Consider the following 17,117-nt stretch of genomic DNA (forward strand, 5'->3'; position numbering starts at 1 on the left):
CTCCCCTGGTCAGTGCTCAGGGGTCACACAGCTCAGTGGCTGGAAATCCTGTCCCTTGCTGGAAGCAGCAGCTGGGAAGCGCCAGGATTTCCCCCTTCCCAAGGCTGCCCTGGGCCAGACCAGGGGGTGGCTTGCGAAGGATCCCTTCGCTCTTTTGCTGTGACCGTACTCGCTCCAGCAGACAGACGAGCAGGCCGGGCAGAGCAGGGACACAGCGGGGCAACAGTGCGGGGACAGCGGGGACGAAGCAAGTACACTGCGGGGACAGAGCGGGGACACAGTGGGCACAATAAGGGAACAACAGGGACGCTGCGGGGGCAGTCTGGGGACACAAAGGGGACACAGCAGGGACGGAGTGAGGACACTGAGAGGACGGAGAGCGACACGAAGGGGACGGAAAGGCAGGAGAGCGCGGAAAGAGCGGGAACACGAAGGGGACACAGTTGGGACGGAAAGGGGGCACAGCGGGGCCAGCCCGGGGACACAAAGGGACACAAAGAAAAGTGGGGCCCCGTGAGGTGAGCGCAGGCCGGGACCCCCCGGCACCCCCCGGCCGTCACCGCCGAGCCCCGCAGGGTCCCTGTGGCGAGAGGGAGGGAAGGAGGAAGCGGGAGGACCAGGCCTGCGCGCACCGGGGCTGAGCGGGAGGGATGGCGCGGGTGGCTTGGGTGAACACCGTCGTCGTGGCTTTGGCACATTAAGTTCCTCCGTGTGTCTTTCACCCCCGCGTTCTGCCAGTCTGGGAAGTCTGTGTTGGCAAACTTCGTGTCCGAGAGCACGGAAGGGATCGGCAGCTACAGCCCGACGCAGGGGGTCAGGTGAGCGAGGCCCCGGCAGCCCCGAGCTCTGCTGTGCCACCGTGTGGGATCCTATCCCATTGTTGGTCATCATTTCCGCAGGATCCTGGAGTATGAGAAGCCAAACCTCAATGGGAACAACAAGGGAGCTGGGTGTCGATTCGAGCTGTGGGATTGCAGTGGTGATCAAAAGTAAGCCAGCATGGTTACTGCCTCCAGGTTACTGAATCCTAATAGTTCTGTTTACAAGATATTCATACATAAGGCCCAAACCAGTTATCTGTCATGAGGAGTACTCCTGACTCTTTACCCCAATATATTTTTATAGTTTCTGCTGTAAACACTAGATACTCTCTGCCATGATCACAGCTGAACTCTGTTTTGGATAAGGACTGACTAGAACAGTAAAGTCCACAACTCCTGGAATGAAGTTATAGATACAGGAGACAGAGGCCCACTCTGTAATTGCCTTCATCTCCTTTAAATTATGTGAGTGGACTTTAAACAATATATGCGTATCATTGAGGCCTTAATTTCTAAAGGATGGAATTGAGAATGGGACAGATCCATTCTTAGGGCAATGTTTAATTAGGTTTATGTGAGCATTTGACTAAATTCTACCTTGTTAGCAAATCTTCAAATTAGAAAATCATGGAATCAACTATCATAAGTCAAAATACTTGGAATATGATGTCTAACTGGCAAGGTTACTGATGTTATAGTTAAAAAAGTACTTAATGTGTTCTTGAGGAGGGAAGAAAACTTGAGGAAGTTTGAGTGCATGTTTCTGCTCTCCAGCTGTAAGTCTTGCCATTTTCTGTGTTTTTCAAGGTTTGAAACATGCTGGCCAGCTCTGATGAAGGACTCTCATGGTGTAATAATCATCTTCAACCCTGAGCTGCCCAGCCACCTGAAAGAAATTGAAATGTGGTACTCGTGCTTCGTGCAGCAGCAGCCACTGCTTGACAGTCAGTGTCTCTTGGTGGCACATCACAAGCCAGGCAGTGCAGGGGACATGGAAAACCTCTCCTTGGGTAAGGAGATGAAAAACTCCATTTGTAGCTCAGAGTTTTTCATTGATCTTTGTGTCTTTAAAATTGTTAATAAGTTGTGGCTTGCATTTTTCATTTAAATCTGTTGATTGAAGAACACTAAAGTGCTTTGCAAAAACAGAAATAATGGATTTCAAAGGTCATCTAGGAGATGAGCAATATTCCTGTTTCACAAAAATAAAGAAAGGGAAAGGAAAGGCAAGGCAAGAAAAGTTTGAGTGGCTTCTCTAACTGAGTATGCAGCTGAGCCAGAAATTAGAACTGCCATATTTCCTCATCAGTAGTAGTTTGGTTCTTACATTGGATTTTTTTTGGTAACTGACACTTTTGAGGGCATTTAAGTCTGTATTTTGTCAATCAAAAGAACAGGAGCCCTTTGAAATGAAAGGCTAACGAGCTGCATCTTAAAATTAGCAATAGGTTCATTAGATATTGCAAAATTATTTGTGACTCTTTACGGCTGTGAAAACACACACTCCCTCTGGGCAACCTGTTCCAGTGTTCAAGCAAGCACATGTTTGTTATAAGCATTAATATATTAATACATATTTAATACAACAATATCATTCCATTATTTTGAAGTACTCAAAGACTATCATATCACTTAATAGTAAAATTGCAGTTCAGTGCTCAATTTCTTTAATTCTGCTTAACTGAATCTGAGACCAAAACCAGACTTAAGGCTTCAATAATAATAAACTTGGAAGAATTTAATCTGGCAGTAGGCTGTATTTGTTTGCAGCACTGACAAACTATGCTGCATTTCTTCTTGTCCTGCTCTGTGTTATCTGGGGTGTCAAACACTGTGTATCACTGAATTCTAGCTGACTTCAGCATGAGCTGTCTCATGACCTTGATTGTGAATATTTCTTTTATAAAAGCAATATAACTAATTATTTTTATTTACTTTCAAAGCTTATCCACTGAACAAGCTAAAATTGATACATTCCAACTTAGAGGAAGATCCTGAAGATGTTCGGATGGAATTTATCAAGTACTTCAGAAGCATTATCACCATAATGAATGAGAGCAGAGAGAGGGAAGAAATGTCAATTATCTCATAATATTTTAAAAAATACTGAATAAGGAAGAAAAAATATGATTTTCCCTTTGTAAGCTATACTAGCCTGTGAACAGACCTTCCCAAGGAGAATTTGTCAGGCTCCAAATACTTCAGTCTGTAAACAAGTGCTGACGTCAGGTGAACTGTCGTGCCAAGGAGGTGGCTGCACATCTAGGAATTCGAGTAACTTTGTAGCTGCACTTCGGCATCAGAGGCACAGGAAGGTGTTACTATGTTAGTGTGGACCAAAATACAGAATATGGATCATGGCTTCAGAATTCCTTTGTGCAGGGGTGCTTGGAGAAGGAAGCCTGACAGAGCATAAGACTTGGAGTTCTGCTGAAGCATCTGGGCAAAGTGCTCGTGTTAGCTGGGTTGCTGGAGAAGTCTTGTCTTTGGAAGTCAGTACAAACTGATTGGAATAGAGATCTGACAAGCAGTCATGGTGTAGAATCCACTTTTTTATGTTCCAAGTTGTCCTTGTCTTTCTCTTGAAGAGAGCACGTTGCACAGCCATTGCCTTGGCAGGACAGAGCAGGTTGCAGTCTTTCTCTGGACTGTTTCTCTTCTATTCCAACAAAATAAACATGTTGTGAGGACAATGTTTAGGCCTCTTTGGGAGGAAGGAATTTAAGTCTTGGTTTAGTGCAATATTTTGACTTGTGTCAGGAGCTCCAATTAGTTCTGCAATCTCCAGAGGAGGAAAAGCTGTTTCAAAACTTTTACTGTTCCCTGTTGCATTGAAATAAGTGGTTTCATAGATAATTTACTTTCTGATTTGTTTGGTTTGCACTCATCCCTGTTCTTCGTGTGTTTTGCTGCAGAAGACATTTTTTTTGTAACATGCATTACTAAGGCAATAAAAACATTTTAAAAATGCATCCTTTCTGTTCTTAATGGGGAAGTTAATTATGGGTCTGTGTAACTGTTAGCAACTTGTTTAATTTTTAGTAAGGAAAATAATGATAAAGTTGTAGTACATTTCAGCCTACAACAAGAGACATTTACAAAAACTTGGACCCAAGTAGCCAAAGAAATTACACCACATTGACACTGTCTTTCAGAAAACATCCTTTAGAGAAAGTATGTTATAAACCAGGAAGTTCTTCATGTATTTTAGTTCAAGACAACAGGAGTGAGAGATTCTTGGGTTTTTCAGTGATCCAGGTTAATTACTCTACTATTTTTCCTATTTTCGTAGTTTTTTTCTGAGTAGTGAGTAGCCTGTCCTTGTGCAAAGGGGGCAGGAGGTGAAAGAATGAAAGATCTTTGAACAGTTCCAGTTCCTGTTCTGCCATTAAAACTAAAAGCTACAGTTGGTTCTGGGAGGCAAAGAGGGTGGTACAGAAGGAAAACATCAGTGAGAGGAAGGACACCAGGAAAGAAACAAGTAAAATAAGCAGAAAAAGATGAAAAGAATAGGTTGGAGGTGAATAGTGGGAGGTTGGCATTTCATCATCTACGTTTTATTTATATGACTTTTGAACAATCAGGCTTTCTGTGCTTGCAGTCAGTGTCGTAGGGTGGTCTGTTGGAGGCAGTTATTGGAAAATTCACAGTCTAACTAGAGAACAGTTTTGTACATGCTGCCTTAGATTACTTTTTCCTTGTTGCCAGCTGTGTGGTGCTGGAGCCAATTTTTAAAATATACTGCCTTAATAAATTCAGTTCTCCCCAACAGCAACATTGTGATATTCACTGATAAAAGACTGGTGTGAAACCCACCAAATATTTTATTTGGAATGTAAAACAGTGTTTGGGTGATTCCAGGGTTGAAATGTCAATGAACTCTCCTGTTCACCACCTTGCTTCATATAAAATGTTAATCATGATCTTACTTTAAACTCAAAAAAAGGGTTGTAAATTACAGGTATCTATAGACTGCAGTACGCTGTTCATCACAGAAGAAAAATAGTGTTAGAACCAAAGACAGATGCCTAGACTTGACTTTATATCATCCAAAAAGTTCATAATACACAATAAATGTGGAACATCATTCATAAAATCTGGCCAAGAGATTAATTTCTGTCACTGGTGAAGAACAGTAAAGGCATAGACTCATGCAAAATTAATCCTTCGTACTGGAGAAGATAACAGAGAAAGTATTTATTCAAAATATCTTTTATTAATGATTTATGAAGGAGGCCATCAGGGACACCCAGTTAAGAGAGAGGTGTGAGAATGCCAAGGAACACACATTGGGTCTCTGTCTCTGCCTTTTGGAGCTCTCAGGGCCTGCAGAGCTCCGAGTGATGCCACATCCTGGTGTTCTCAGGCTGTGGGGTGCAAGTTGTGTCTCTTGGTAAGGGGCTGTTCTGTGCTCTGTCCAGATTTCTGCTTGGGAGGCCAAGGAAGTGCCAGGCAAGTGTAAAGGAAACTGGGAGCATGTGGTAATCAGCCATGAATCAGCTGGCAAGCTGTGGGTTTGACTAAGAGTAGGAACAATTTAGGAGCAGAAGAGAGCAGCAGCTCTGCAGCAAGAGCACTCTTTATTTTATTCTTCCACGCTGAGGACCTTGCCTTACTACCACGCTGGGAAGTTTGCAAAGGCTTTTTGGAATGGCCTTTCCAAGAAGAGGAAGGCAGACAACTGGTGAATTCTGTCAACTCCTCCAGAATGTAGTCTTCTCCAGGTGTCCTCAGTCTCTTAGAGTGAACAGATCATGTCCCCTTCTCATCCTGTCAGCAGCCCTGAACCCCGAACCCTGGCTTTGTATCAGCTGTGCACAAATTGGGAGTCTCCAAGTTCTCTGTCCCATTCTGTGGATCCCTGTCCATACTGGAATTCAGTGACTGTTTGTTCCAGTGGTTTTTCTGTCATGGTTTTGGGAACTGAGGCTGGAATCAGGGGCATGGAACATTTTAAATATTAATTAATTCAAATAAATTCTGCCTCCACAGTGCAGAATCCAAAGTCTCCAGGATATGCCAACCATGCAATGAGAAAACAATCTGTCACTTCAACAGAAGTTACTCAGGTGCAACATTATTTTGTCACTTCGCACTGAGTAATGATAATCCTGACAACTTACTTCATTTTATTTATGATATACAGGTATGATTTTCAAAGTTTTATTGCTGTATAGCTACAAAACTCTTGATAGCTGTCCGTGAGTTCTACTCAAGTTCACACTCACCTCCCACAAGAGCAGTTCATACATCATTGCTCTGGACAAGTGACCTGTCTGGACAAAGAGTTAGCATGGAAATTTGATAGGGAGCAGAATCAGAGGAACTCTGCAGGGCTAAAATGCAGAATTTCAAGACTTCAGGGTTACATCCATAAAGTTAAGGACTGTGGCTACTTTGCAGACTGATCACTGAAGATATTTAAACTCTTCAATCATAAGAGTTTGCTCAGGTTATCTCTTACAAGCTGTTTTCTGCACACACACAACATTGTGAAGCCAGTAATTCCTGGTGATGATGAAGACAGTGCTACCCAGATGTGTGACTTTTTTACAACTAAGCTTTGGGAGTAGCAGCAAAGCTGAATGAAATACATTTGGACCTTACCAAAACAATGCAGCTTTCTTTTCAAGTCATATATTTTGAAGGCCAGGCCTTTGGTCTCAGTTGCTCTCAGCAGTATTGTTCTAATGGACACAATAGACATAAGAAATCCCATGTTCCTATTTCTATTATTGTGTTGCCAAGTGACTAAAAGGGAGTCACGTAGGCCCCCACATTGAAGAGTGCCCATCCATGCTGGGGTTTTGCATGTTCAGTTTAAAATATGTAGGGTGCTGACATGCAGATGCTTTACAAAGCAACTTCTAGAAGGTATCCAGGACCTCTTAAAATCAGATCTTAAATGACTCAATTTCCAACAGGAGTGCCTTGCTCTGGAGGTCAGTTGTATTTCTCTTACCACTTCTCCAGAATTCTTCACTGGTGGAACACTTGGTACAGCAAAGATCTGCCAAAATACCAATTTACCTTGTTGAGAAGTTGCCTTCCCCAAGGTGCTAGAAACACTGCAGCAGTAATTCCCTAAGCTTTAGTTGGTGCTCTTTGTGCACACACGGATACCATGGCACCAGGGAGTACCAGACACCATGTGCTGCTACTCCGAGCAGTTCAGGGATGAATTCCCATGTACAAAGCAAGCCCTTTGTCACTTGCATTTTTGCATTGATGCACACAGGTTATTTACTTAGGACAAGTTTCCCCTTGGGTGACTGAGCTTTGTATAACCAGATACCTTGGAAAGGCACCTGCTCAGAATTTGCTGAGAACTCATCCTGTGAAAATTCTTCACAAACAGTTGGGAACCTCTCACCTTGTGCTGGAATCACCAGTATGATGGAACTGACTTGTTCAAGTGGTGTTCAGGTTTGGCCACCCATGCTCAGAAAGATACACTGAATCAAGAAAAGGCCACCGAATCAAGAAAAGGCCACTGAATGGCTAAAGAAGAAAGAAACAATTGCATAAGAAGTGTTGGTTTTTTCACTCTAGCAACATAGCAAGGGGTTATGCTTGATGTCTGCAAATAAACCACAAAGAAAGAAAAATGACTGCATTTACTTGGACATAAGGTAACAGGAGCCATCAGAAGAGCAGGGTTGCTGTTGATAAAGGGCTGGACCATTCTAACTAAGGTACACAAACCTAAATATAAAGCACTCATTTACCATCTTCTCCTTTTGCTTATTTTCCCCCACCCTTGAATTGTATGTGGAAATAATTTGACCTTGAACACAAGCTTTTTTTTCTTTTTTCTGAAAGACACAAAAAACAGAGGAAATCTAATACATTCTCTTTGTTTATAATAATCTAAACTAAAAGGCAGCTTTGGCACAATACTCTATGTGAAAAAACTAGTCAACCAATAACTCTAGTCTGGAAGTTGAAGAAGTTATCTAACAGGGAGGGAAAAACCTGGTTTCAGAACAGTGTTTAATTAGCAGTTTGTGATAGACTGTCACTGGGCTTGATCCTTGTAGTCCCTCTTTTATGAAAACAGGAGGCTTATTTCTTTTTTATTCATGCAGGTATTTTTCTGCAGAGGTGGCAGTGAACCAGAACATCAGCTCCAAACTTCCTTGAACTTTGAGAAACTTGGATTCTGATTTGTACTCCCCATCTGGAGATCAGCTGAAGACAAAGGTTGTATTTACACATATGCAGAGGAAATAAAGCAATTTTCTCAACTCATACCAGAAGAAAGGTACCACAAATTTTCTCACGTGAGTCTCACTTTAGAGGGTACTGCCTGAAGATGGGCACTGGGTTTTGCTTACATAACTCTCAGACACAAACAAAAAAAAGCCACATGTTTTGCTGAGTTCTATTGTCTCTCCCTCCCTTTGTAAGGAAATTAAAGCCTATTTCTCCCCTAGTTCCATGTAATCTATCTGAATCCTGGTAACATGTCTCTGAGAAATTGCTCAGAGGGAATAACAGACAAGGGTACACCCTCCATTGCTATGTTACTGCTCCATGAGTTCCAGACAAAAGCATTTTTTGTGGTTTGCCAGCAAGCATCTACTCCTAAAACCCTGGGATTGCATTGTTCTTTACATGTCAAAAGTTGATTTAGTACCGACAGGCACAGATTGCAGGGTCCATCTTTTTAGGAGGGATCTTCAGGTTTTCTAGACTGCTGGGGTCAGCCCTCACAGCCAGTGACACCATTTGGGAGAGTCCCACACAAGTGGACTGTAAAGAACAGGCTCTCAGGTCTGCCCTGCAATGAATATTCCAGCATTTTTATCCTGACCTACGTTAAATGGTAATACTCCAGAAACTGAGCAACTGACTGCCAGGCCATAACAACCCTGAATCATTAAATAAAGATACATCTTCAGGATAAATTATTGTTAAGGCTCCAAAATAGTTCTGCTGTGTTTGGAATTCTAATAATGGTAGGCAAGCTTGACTGGAACCTCTAATGATACAAAGATCTTGCAGTCTTGCTTATCTGTAACTAAGTTAATGAGCCTGGGACCCAAACACAGCTATTATGAGGCCGTTCTGCTCAGAATGGTGTATCTTTGCTTTTAAAGCAGATCATTAAAAGTGATATCTAATGAAAACTCCATCTGTTTTTCATTGGCTTTTTTCTTTTTTTATTCTCTAAGGCTCCATGAAGCTTTGCAGCACACAGGGCTGACACTGTCACATGCTAACAGGACAAGCCAGCCCTCGATGCAATTCCTTTGTCCAGGGAAGTTAAATATTGGGTATTTCTGGATCTATTAATGTAAAGGTAGCCTTTTGGACCTTTAATTTCTTTCATATCCAGGAACTGGAGAGAGATGCACAAATATGAAGTGGTGTAATAAATCTTAAGTCACACAGACCTGCACAGAACTGAATCTACAGACCACAAATGTTATTTTACAAAGCATTAGCAATAAAAGCTGGGAGTTGCCACTCTGTTCTCTCTCTTCTACTCAGCTAAATGGGAATTTCTGATTCCTGCTAAGACATGGGGTCTATGACACGAAGTTGGGCAGTTGTGATCCCTCCAGACACTCTTACAGTTTTCTATCACATGAACCTACAGAAGCCAAAACATGCACATGCAGTTTCCATTACTAAATAATTCATTTGCCAGTCCCAGAAAAACCTGGTAGTATTAGATACACAAACACTTTATGCTAAGTGCTATTAAAGCCTAGTTGCCAACAGACTTGAGTCTTAAGGATTTACCCAAGTGTAGATTTTCTGTCCTCTTATAAGGGTTTTCCTCCCTTATTCCCTATACAGACATGGGTACCTGCAGTAATGAATTTTTTAGGAATTTCACAGAACAAGAAAAACATGCCTAAACTGACCATGGAAATTAAAAGGTTTTTTCCCATCAAAAGAAGGAAAATCTGGAAGAAACACCATATAAAGTGGGAAACTGGGAGGATAGGAGAGACAGCAAAGAGGAAAGAGCACATTTTTGAATAGCACAAGCTGTTTGTGAAAAAGATTGGGAACTTGGCTTACTGCAGAAGCAGAAGACTGGACTCAGCAACCCAAAAGATAACTTTTAATTCTACATTTCCTTCTCCAGAACTGGTGATAGAATAGATAATTGTTCCTTTAGAATTAGTTTTCTCTGCACTTGCCTGTGCAAGCATGTAAGTTAAAATCATGACACCTCTTTCCCATGCTCCAGCAAGGACAATAAAAAGAGAATGTGACCTCTTATGTGGCCTGTAACAAGTATAAATTAATGATGTCTTCATATAGATTCAATGTGGCAAAAAGTCCCATATTTCATACAGCTTTATAAATAAAGCATATCTTCTATGATTGATCACAAATAAACCAGAACAGAATCAAGCAGGTAATGTGGAAATACAAAGTAATAAAGACTGATTCTTACCTTTTGCTTTTGTAAGACAATGAGACTCATGTTTATGTTTTTTATATGAATTGGCCCCATATAATGTTGAAACTGGTTCATAATTCCCACTCAGATTTTTAGATTTTATGATTTTTAATTCTTGCAAGTTCTGTGAAAATAGACAGCCAAGTTAAGACAGATTATTCATTTCTCATTGAAGAAACAGGCTAAAATGAGCTCAATCCCCATTAAATATCAGAGAATCCATGCCTAAACACAATCCAAGATATAAATCCATAGGAAAAAAATATTTCACTGTTTGCAGAACTACTTGTATTGAATGAGATCACAGAGATATAACATCAGTATGACAGAATCTAATCACCACTCAACAAACATTTTGGAAACAAGTCAGCAACCACATCTGCTTCACCAGAACCAGAGCTTCATGTGACAGGAAGCTTATTAGAGACCCTGTCTCTCATTATTTTGTTTTTGCTTATAACTTCTCAGCATGAATATTCAATATTGCAAAATCAAGCAGCTTCCTTTACAGACCATCCAGAAAGGAGAAAGAAATTGTGTCAGACATTCCAGATCCTGAAGAAATTGGTGCCTGTGGAGCTATGGATTTCTACCAGCAAAACATCTGGCACAAAACAACATTAAACATGAATAACTTGCTTCTCTTTCCCCTTACCATTGGTGTGAGGCAATAATAACTCCTCTGAAGTTTTCTTGATGTATCAAGCCTGAAAACAAGACAAAAGAGAGGAAAACCAGCACTTTAAACATAGCAAGACATCTTAAAGGAATGCAACTCAAAATACCTTATTTTCTTAGTAGCATAAAATGTTACATTGTGAAACATTTTTCTTGGTTACTACACATGAAACAGTTGCTTCAATACTCTGAACGCAATTTAGGAATTCCCATTTGGTGCTTTTTCATGGCTCTGGTCCTAGCTCCAGGAGTCAGAGCCTCTGAGCAGGTAAATTTGATAAAATTTACAGGGAAAAATATCACTCATAGGAAAATCTGTGCAAGAGTGAAGCCAAATGTCCAAAGTCTCAGCCAGAGTAACGGTAGCTCTGTGTACTCGGCCTTCAGTAGCTGAAACATTTCCTAAAGTGAAAGGATTCATCTCAAACCCTTCTAAATTGGGTGGTCCATATGCACCAGCCCTTGATTCGCCTCTGCAGTCACAGCTGGTGATGTGAGAGCCTGCCCTTCCTGCCTGTGCCCAGCAGTGGGATGAGTTTGGGAAGACTGGGGCTGTGGAGCGTTGTGTGACTGAAATACGGGCACCTCCATCTGGTGAGCGGCATCAGTCCTATGACACACCAACAGCTCCTGTTTTCCCTTCACATTCCTCAGCTCCACAGGAGTTTTTCTAGCACATAAGGCTGGACTGGCAGTGGCATTTGGAAGGGCTGAGCTGTGGGATAGCACTCATTTTCCCTGGCAGGGAGATGTTGCGTGGATCTATTCCCCACTAGGGCCCTGTGGTGGGCAGGCACGTTTTATGCAGACAAAGGCTCTCAAACGGGGTCCCACTCTGCAGACACGTCAGACAATATCTTTCCAAAGTCTCTGGATAACCTTTCTTTTCTTCTTTCTCCATCACCTTGTGGACAGATAAAAAACCTTCCAGGGAAATCTTAAGTCGGTGTTGCAATTTCAACCCCACAGATGTCAAAGTGATTTTTACACTCCTTCTGCTCAACTAATTGCCAAGCCCCAACAAAGGGACTTTAATGGGTTGCACCAGGCAATAAACCATCATCTATTGGCTCTAGCAACAAGGAAGGAAGAGAGGGAATGTAAAGCTGGAACAAAGCACAGACCCAGAGCAAGTCCAAGTACTTGCAGAAACTGATTTATCCAAAGATTTGATAGTAGATGTTATATTCAGACAACTTTAACAGAGCTCCACAGAACATTAAATGCTTCTCGTATTTTCAGTACTCAACCCACTCCATCTGGGCACTTCTGCCACAGGGCACAAACAAAACACTGCTTAATATTAATCAAAGAAGTGACTTTTGCTCTGCAAGTTCAATATAAAAAGAGTAAGAGCAAACACATGCTAAGCTGTTCCTGGGAACACTGAACACAACAAAGGAGCTGTCTTGGATTGCAGCATTTCTAAATTATACCCAGTCTTGTTTTAGTGAGGATATATTAATGATGTATTATCACAAATACTGTGCTAAACTGGAGCACTCTGCATCCCTGATTAAGAAATATCCGGTTCATAATATACCAAATTCATATATCCTTGCTTACCTAGAGCTTCCACAGATTATTGCACAGCTACTAGTCCATGGAAAAGTTGCATCCTTTTTCCTGGACATCTATTTGGGTTCACTTCTCTATAGATAACGTTAATTTTTGCCTGTGCCCATTTTTCAGCCTCATGGACTCCTTGTTCTCCTCAGTTCCTTCTCTCTAGCCCATTAACAGCCTGTAGCCATATGTAGTAAAAATTACTACTTATTGCACACATCTGTGCAAAACCTTTTTCCAAATTATTTTAATTCTTGAAATCCAGGACTGCCTACATTTGTCAAACAATACCAGACTGTTGAGACTGTGCAGTGGAAGCTGAGGTCACTTCTCCCTTATTTTCTCAGCTGCCACTGCACCCTCCTGGTCTCTTTCTGCTGATTCAACTCTGCAAAGGGGAAGGATAACAGGATAAGTATCTGGCTCAGTTTTCTCTCTCTGCAGTAGCTCCTTTCCATCATGGATTTAATTCACCTACTTTTCTTAACCAGCCCCATCTATTGCCACCTCCACTTCCTCCTTCCTTGTATCTTTTGCTCCCTCAGTCAGTAACTCCAACTCAGAACAGAGCTCTTCTTTAAAAGATGAGACCATCTAGGTTTTCTGCTGTCCTCCTGAAAGGCTGACATCTCTGCCAGCCTTCCCTTGTAAGTTCCTTCTATAACTGACTGTAGCCTCTTTCTATGCCTCCTGCATCCCACCAGGTGCAGCTGGACCATGGGATGAGCAGAGCTGCCTCTGTCCCAACGCCACCGAGTTCTTGTGTGTTTACTCAGCTCAGGCACTGGATGGTGCTCTTGGCACTTTCATGCCGCAAAAGCGCTTTCCAAGCAATCCCACTTCTCCTGAGAGCTGTAAAAATTCCCCGGGGTCAGATACAGTTGCACGTCTAAGCCTCTAAATCCCAAGAAGAGCATGTTGTGACTACACAGAATGTAGCCGAGGCTTCAGTGGAAGAAGCTCAGCTAGGTAAGGACAAATGCCAAGTGAAATGTCACTGCCTATGACACACACATCCACCAAGCAGTGGCTTTCACATTCGGCCTCAAATATTTTATTTGCTAATTGGTTCCTTATCAATGTTCCCCATAGCAACAAGGGAGATGTAAGTGGCATAAAGTGGGCTGAGTGACATTACGTCTGCATGTAAATGTGACTGGGATTGTGCATGGAGGGGATGATCTGAGGGAGGTTAGCAACATAATGTGAAACCTCCTGTGGTCTCAGAGGAGAAAGGAGCTTCTTAATGCTGCCTGAGTGAGGCAGGGAAGCGATCTCAGCTTTTCGAGAGAATCAGACTCTTCTCTTCTACAGCAAATGAGTTTGTTTGATCTTTTTGCCTGCTAAGAAATATTAATTTTACACCAGATGTTTGTCTTTGGTTATTTTTCATAGAAGGTCAGAAGATTTTTGGTATTTTTAAGGATGTAATGAACAAGAAAAGGAAATATACTTTATGGCCAAAAAAGCTATAGGGAGATAGGAGATAAATATTCAGGCTTTTTTCCTTTCTTTTGCTGATTTTTGTGCATCCCAGGCAAATCAGGCTGCCTCTCTGAGTTTGCTCAGCCTTGTAAATTGGAGATAATTCCTTCTCTTCCAGCTCTTCTAAAAGGCTCTTTCTTCAATGGAAGGTGCCATAGAAGTACAAAATATTTTGTGTGTCTGCATCTAAGGGACATAGGTCTGGAAAAGGCACTCTAGCAAAATAAAGAAACAAATAGAGAGACCACTGTCACATTTAGGAGAAATCAGGGAAAACAGGGAATAAAAGGATTCATAAGGATGGGGTGGCATTGACAAGAAACACCTGGACTAGCTGGATGTACCCACTGACCTACAATGTGGGATTTAAACTTGTATTGATAAGTATTTGGATTGGACCACCTCTGGCTAGGCAGAAATCAGCACAGCCCCAGAAAAGGTTCAGAAATCACTGAAGAATCCCACCTGGAGGAAGGCCTTGAATTACACTTTCCAGCCATCCTACCTGGATTAAACAGTTCAGAGGGTGGGCTTGCTCATCTGAAGGATTTGCACAGATTTGGTGATCCCCTGAAATCCTATGACAGCTCTTCAGCTGCCTGGTCCATTGTTTACACAAAGCCTGCTCAGTCTTCTTGGGTATTGTCCTTCTAAATATCTCCAAAGACAGTTCTGAAAGAGACAAGCTGAGGGTTAACAGTGCTTGGATGAACAAAACACTTCAAAATGAGCACGGCTGTTGAAGCCTTAACATGGAAATCTTTTGGCTACACCATTTAATACGACACACACGGGACAATGAATTTTACAGCGCTTGCAACACTCCCTCCTCTTGGCAAGTGGGCATTGCAGACCATTAGAATTTATGGATAACTGAGCTGCTTGTGCCTCAGAGGAAGAAAATCGGATAAATGGCCCAGTCCTGCAGATCTGACATGACTCATCTCATCGAGGTTAACGAACCGGCCACCTCAAGATTAGGGAGTTGAGTGCATGAGATGCTACTGCTCACACAGGCTGCTGCTTAGAGAAATGCTACTACAGGCAGTACTTACATGTAAAACAGCCTCAAGAAGTAGAAACCCTGTTGTTATTTTAAGGTTTGGGTTTTTTTAAAAGTATAATCTCATTAACAAAGTGAAAAGCAAGAGAGTTCTCTCTGGGGTCCCACTGCCCTCATTGTCCCCACTGCTGGACCACGCTGGGTTATCTTGGTGAGGTCTGATAAATGTGTGGTGACTGATATGGGCCTTGCTGGTGCCTCTCTCCTCTGCTGTGGCCTCCTGCTGCAATAACAGAGCTGGCAGGAGGGAGCCTTTGTCCAAGTGTGCCTTCAGCAGCGATTCAAGTGAAGATGCTGGACTGGGTATTGCAGTAGTTGCAGTGTGTGGAGATAACTTTGTTAGTGCAGGTATAGTGGGTCTGAACGTGGTATGGCATATTTTCAGATCTTCCCAGGAAGGAGTGTGTAAGCACAAAGCAGAGTTGTGCCTCCCTGCAATGGCAATTCTGATGTACTGCTGAGCAAGGTTACCCAAAAGACTGTGTTCTTAATGTGCCCTTTGTTACTCACACAGACTGAATTTCTGATTCCTTGGTTATTTTGCAGTAAGAAAAATTGTTTCATTTCATGGTATATCACAATATTCAATGAGCTTGTCCCTTGGGAATACAGAGACCTTTAAGATCTTAATATAGACATCTTTCAAATGAGATCATTAATGTGTATATATCTGGATTTAGGGCCAATGCAAGCACTTCGATTTTTTGTCTGCCAAATTTTCATTTTTGGCTCCATTTTCTCCCCATATATTCAAAGAACTGCACCACATGGAATCCTTTAAACAATAGATGGGATAACATTATTTTTCAGTTGCTCTTGAAAAGGTTTTTAACCACATAAACTATTCCAGGGTTCGCTAAGAAGTTACCATTGCAAACAATGTAATTGTTCCAGACTGAATTCCTTGCATTCCAGAATAACTTTTGAAGCAAAAAGCATGACTAATTTGGGATTTTTAACCAGCCTCTTTATGGTAATACTTAGATGAATGTAAATTTTCTCCAAAAGCTTTGCTTTAAAAAGAAAGGACCAAAGCCTACAAACACTCCTAGCTGCAGAACCAATATTTAATGCTAATGACCCATCGATCTCAACAGAAGGAAAATAAACATTTAAAATTTAGGAAACTGAGCAGTTTATTTTAAACAATTAAAAAAAAAAGTGAGAAAAACAGTAGACAAAATCTGGCAGACCTAGAAATACATACAGTGCAAGCAATAAATTCTGGTTTTCCTCTTCTCTTTTGCGAGCAGGACAAGGCTGTTACTTGCCTTTGGAATGAAGCCAAGCCTCACTGTCCTGCACCCCTGAGTCCCTCCTTAAAGATGTGTGTGACTTATGCTTCCCCAGGCTTCACCTGGAATTAAAACCACACTTTTTTTTCTGGTCACATGTTTCCTTTTAACATCTGAAACATTCTTGATACATTCCTCTCCGATTATTTCATTGCATGGTTTGGCCAATGGAGACTGTTACCCAACTCTCTACTGTGTAACACCTCCAGGTAGAGTAGGTGGGGGAGATGAAATCTCCGACTTGCTGAGGCAGAGGGCCCCGAGTTCTGCAATTCTCTTCCCCTGTGGGTGCAGTGGAGTTTAGCCTTAGCAACTCACAAAGCTGCTTTCCAAATCCACCTCGTTACAGAGCTTTCTTGGATTAATTCAATTAAGCAGTGGGTGGTTTAAGAGATGAACTACACTGGGAGCAGGGCCTGTAATTCACTGCAAACTCCCACCATAAAGGGCACAACAGAATCCAACTTTTTCATGGCCAGTCAAGCAGCAGACATGGGGAACAGCACTTCAGAGGGCCTTTTGGATCTCCAATTTGATTCTGTGCTACAGGCCAGCTTCTCAGTTCCCACATATCAGCCTGTTTCCACTGGATTCACACCAGATGCAGACTTGGCCTTGCAAGTCCAGAAATTTAGTTTATCTTTTTAAAGACTCTGGGTTTCGTAGAATTGGCTTAGCTGTCATATAAAACAATAGTATCTTGTATCACTCTAAACAAAAGGAATTAACTCTGCATTTATTAGCCAAACTTGCTGTGAATACAAAGCTTTTGGGATCATGCTCTT

The 17,117-nt window shown here is 41.9% G+C and overlaps 1 protein-coding gene and 1 long non-coding RNA gene across 5 annotated transcripts; one reads left to right on the forward strand and one right to left on the reverse strand.

Moving 5' to 3' along the window:
* Positions 1-518: 518 nt before the first annotated feature.
* IFT22 (intraflagellar transport 22) lies at positions 519-3,793 on the forward strand. Its single transcript, XM_017743071.1, has 4 exons — positions 519-818; positions 900-989; positions 1,629-1,831; positions 2,765-3,793. The coding sequence occupies exons 3-4, from the start codon at positions 1,654-1,656 to the stop codon at positions 2,911-2,913; spliced, it is 327 nt and encodes a 108-aa protein (XP_017598560.1). The 5' UTR covers positions 519-818; positions 900-989; positions 1,629-1,653; the 3' UTR covers positions 2,914-3,793.
* LOC108448832 lies at positions 3,690-15,325 on the reverse strand. Of its 4 annotated transcripts, none has more exons than XR_001864868.1 (4): positions 14,480-15,325; positions 10,901-10,952; positions 7,195-10,369; positions 3,690-6,831 (listed from the first exon to the last, which is right to left on the reverse strand). It is a non-coding gene; the product is annotated as an uncharacterized LOC108448832 (long non-coding RNA). The 4 variants fall into 4 exon arrangements; XR_001864869.1 differs by having other exon boundaries at positions 3,690-8,012; positions 10,240-10,369; positions 14,480-15,298; XR_001864870.1 differs by having other exon boundaries at positions 3,690-7,322; positions 10,240-10,369; positions 14,480-15,180.
* Between the last annotated feature and the right edge of the window lie 1,792 nt (positions 15,326-17,117).

This window comes from Corvus brachyrhynchos, unplaced genomic scaffold (genome assembly GCF_000691975.1).
Source record: "Corvus brachyrhynchos isolate BGI_N302 unplaced genomic scaffold, ASM69197v1 scaffold99, whole genome shotgun sequence".
NCBI classification, from domain to species: Eukaryota; Metazoa; Chordata; class Aves; order Passeriformes; family Corvidae; genus Corvus; species Corvus brachyrhynchos.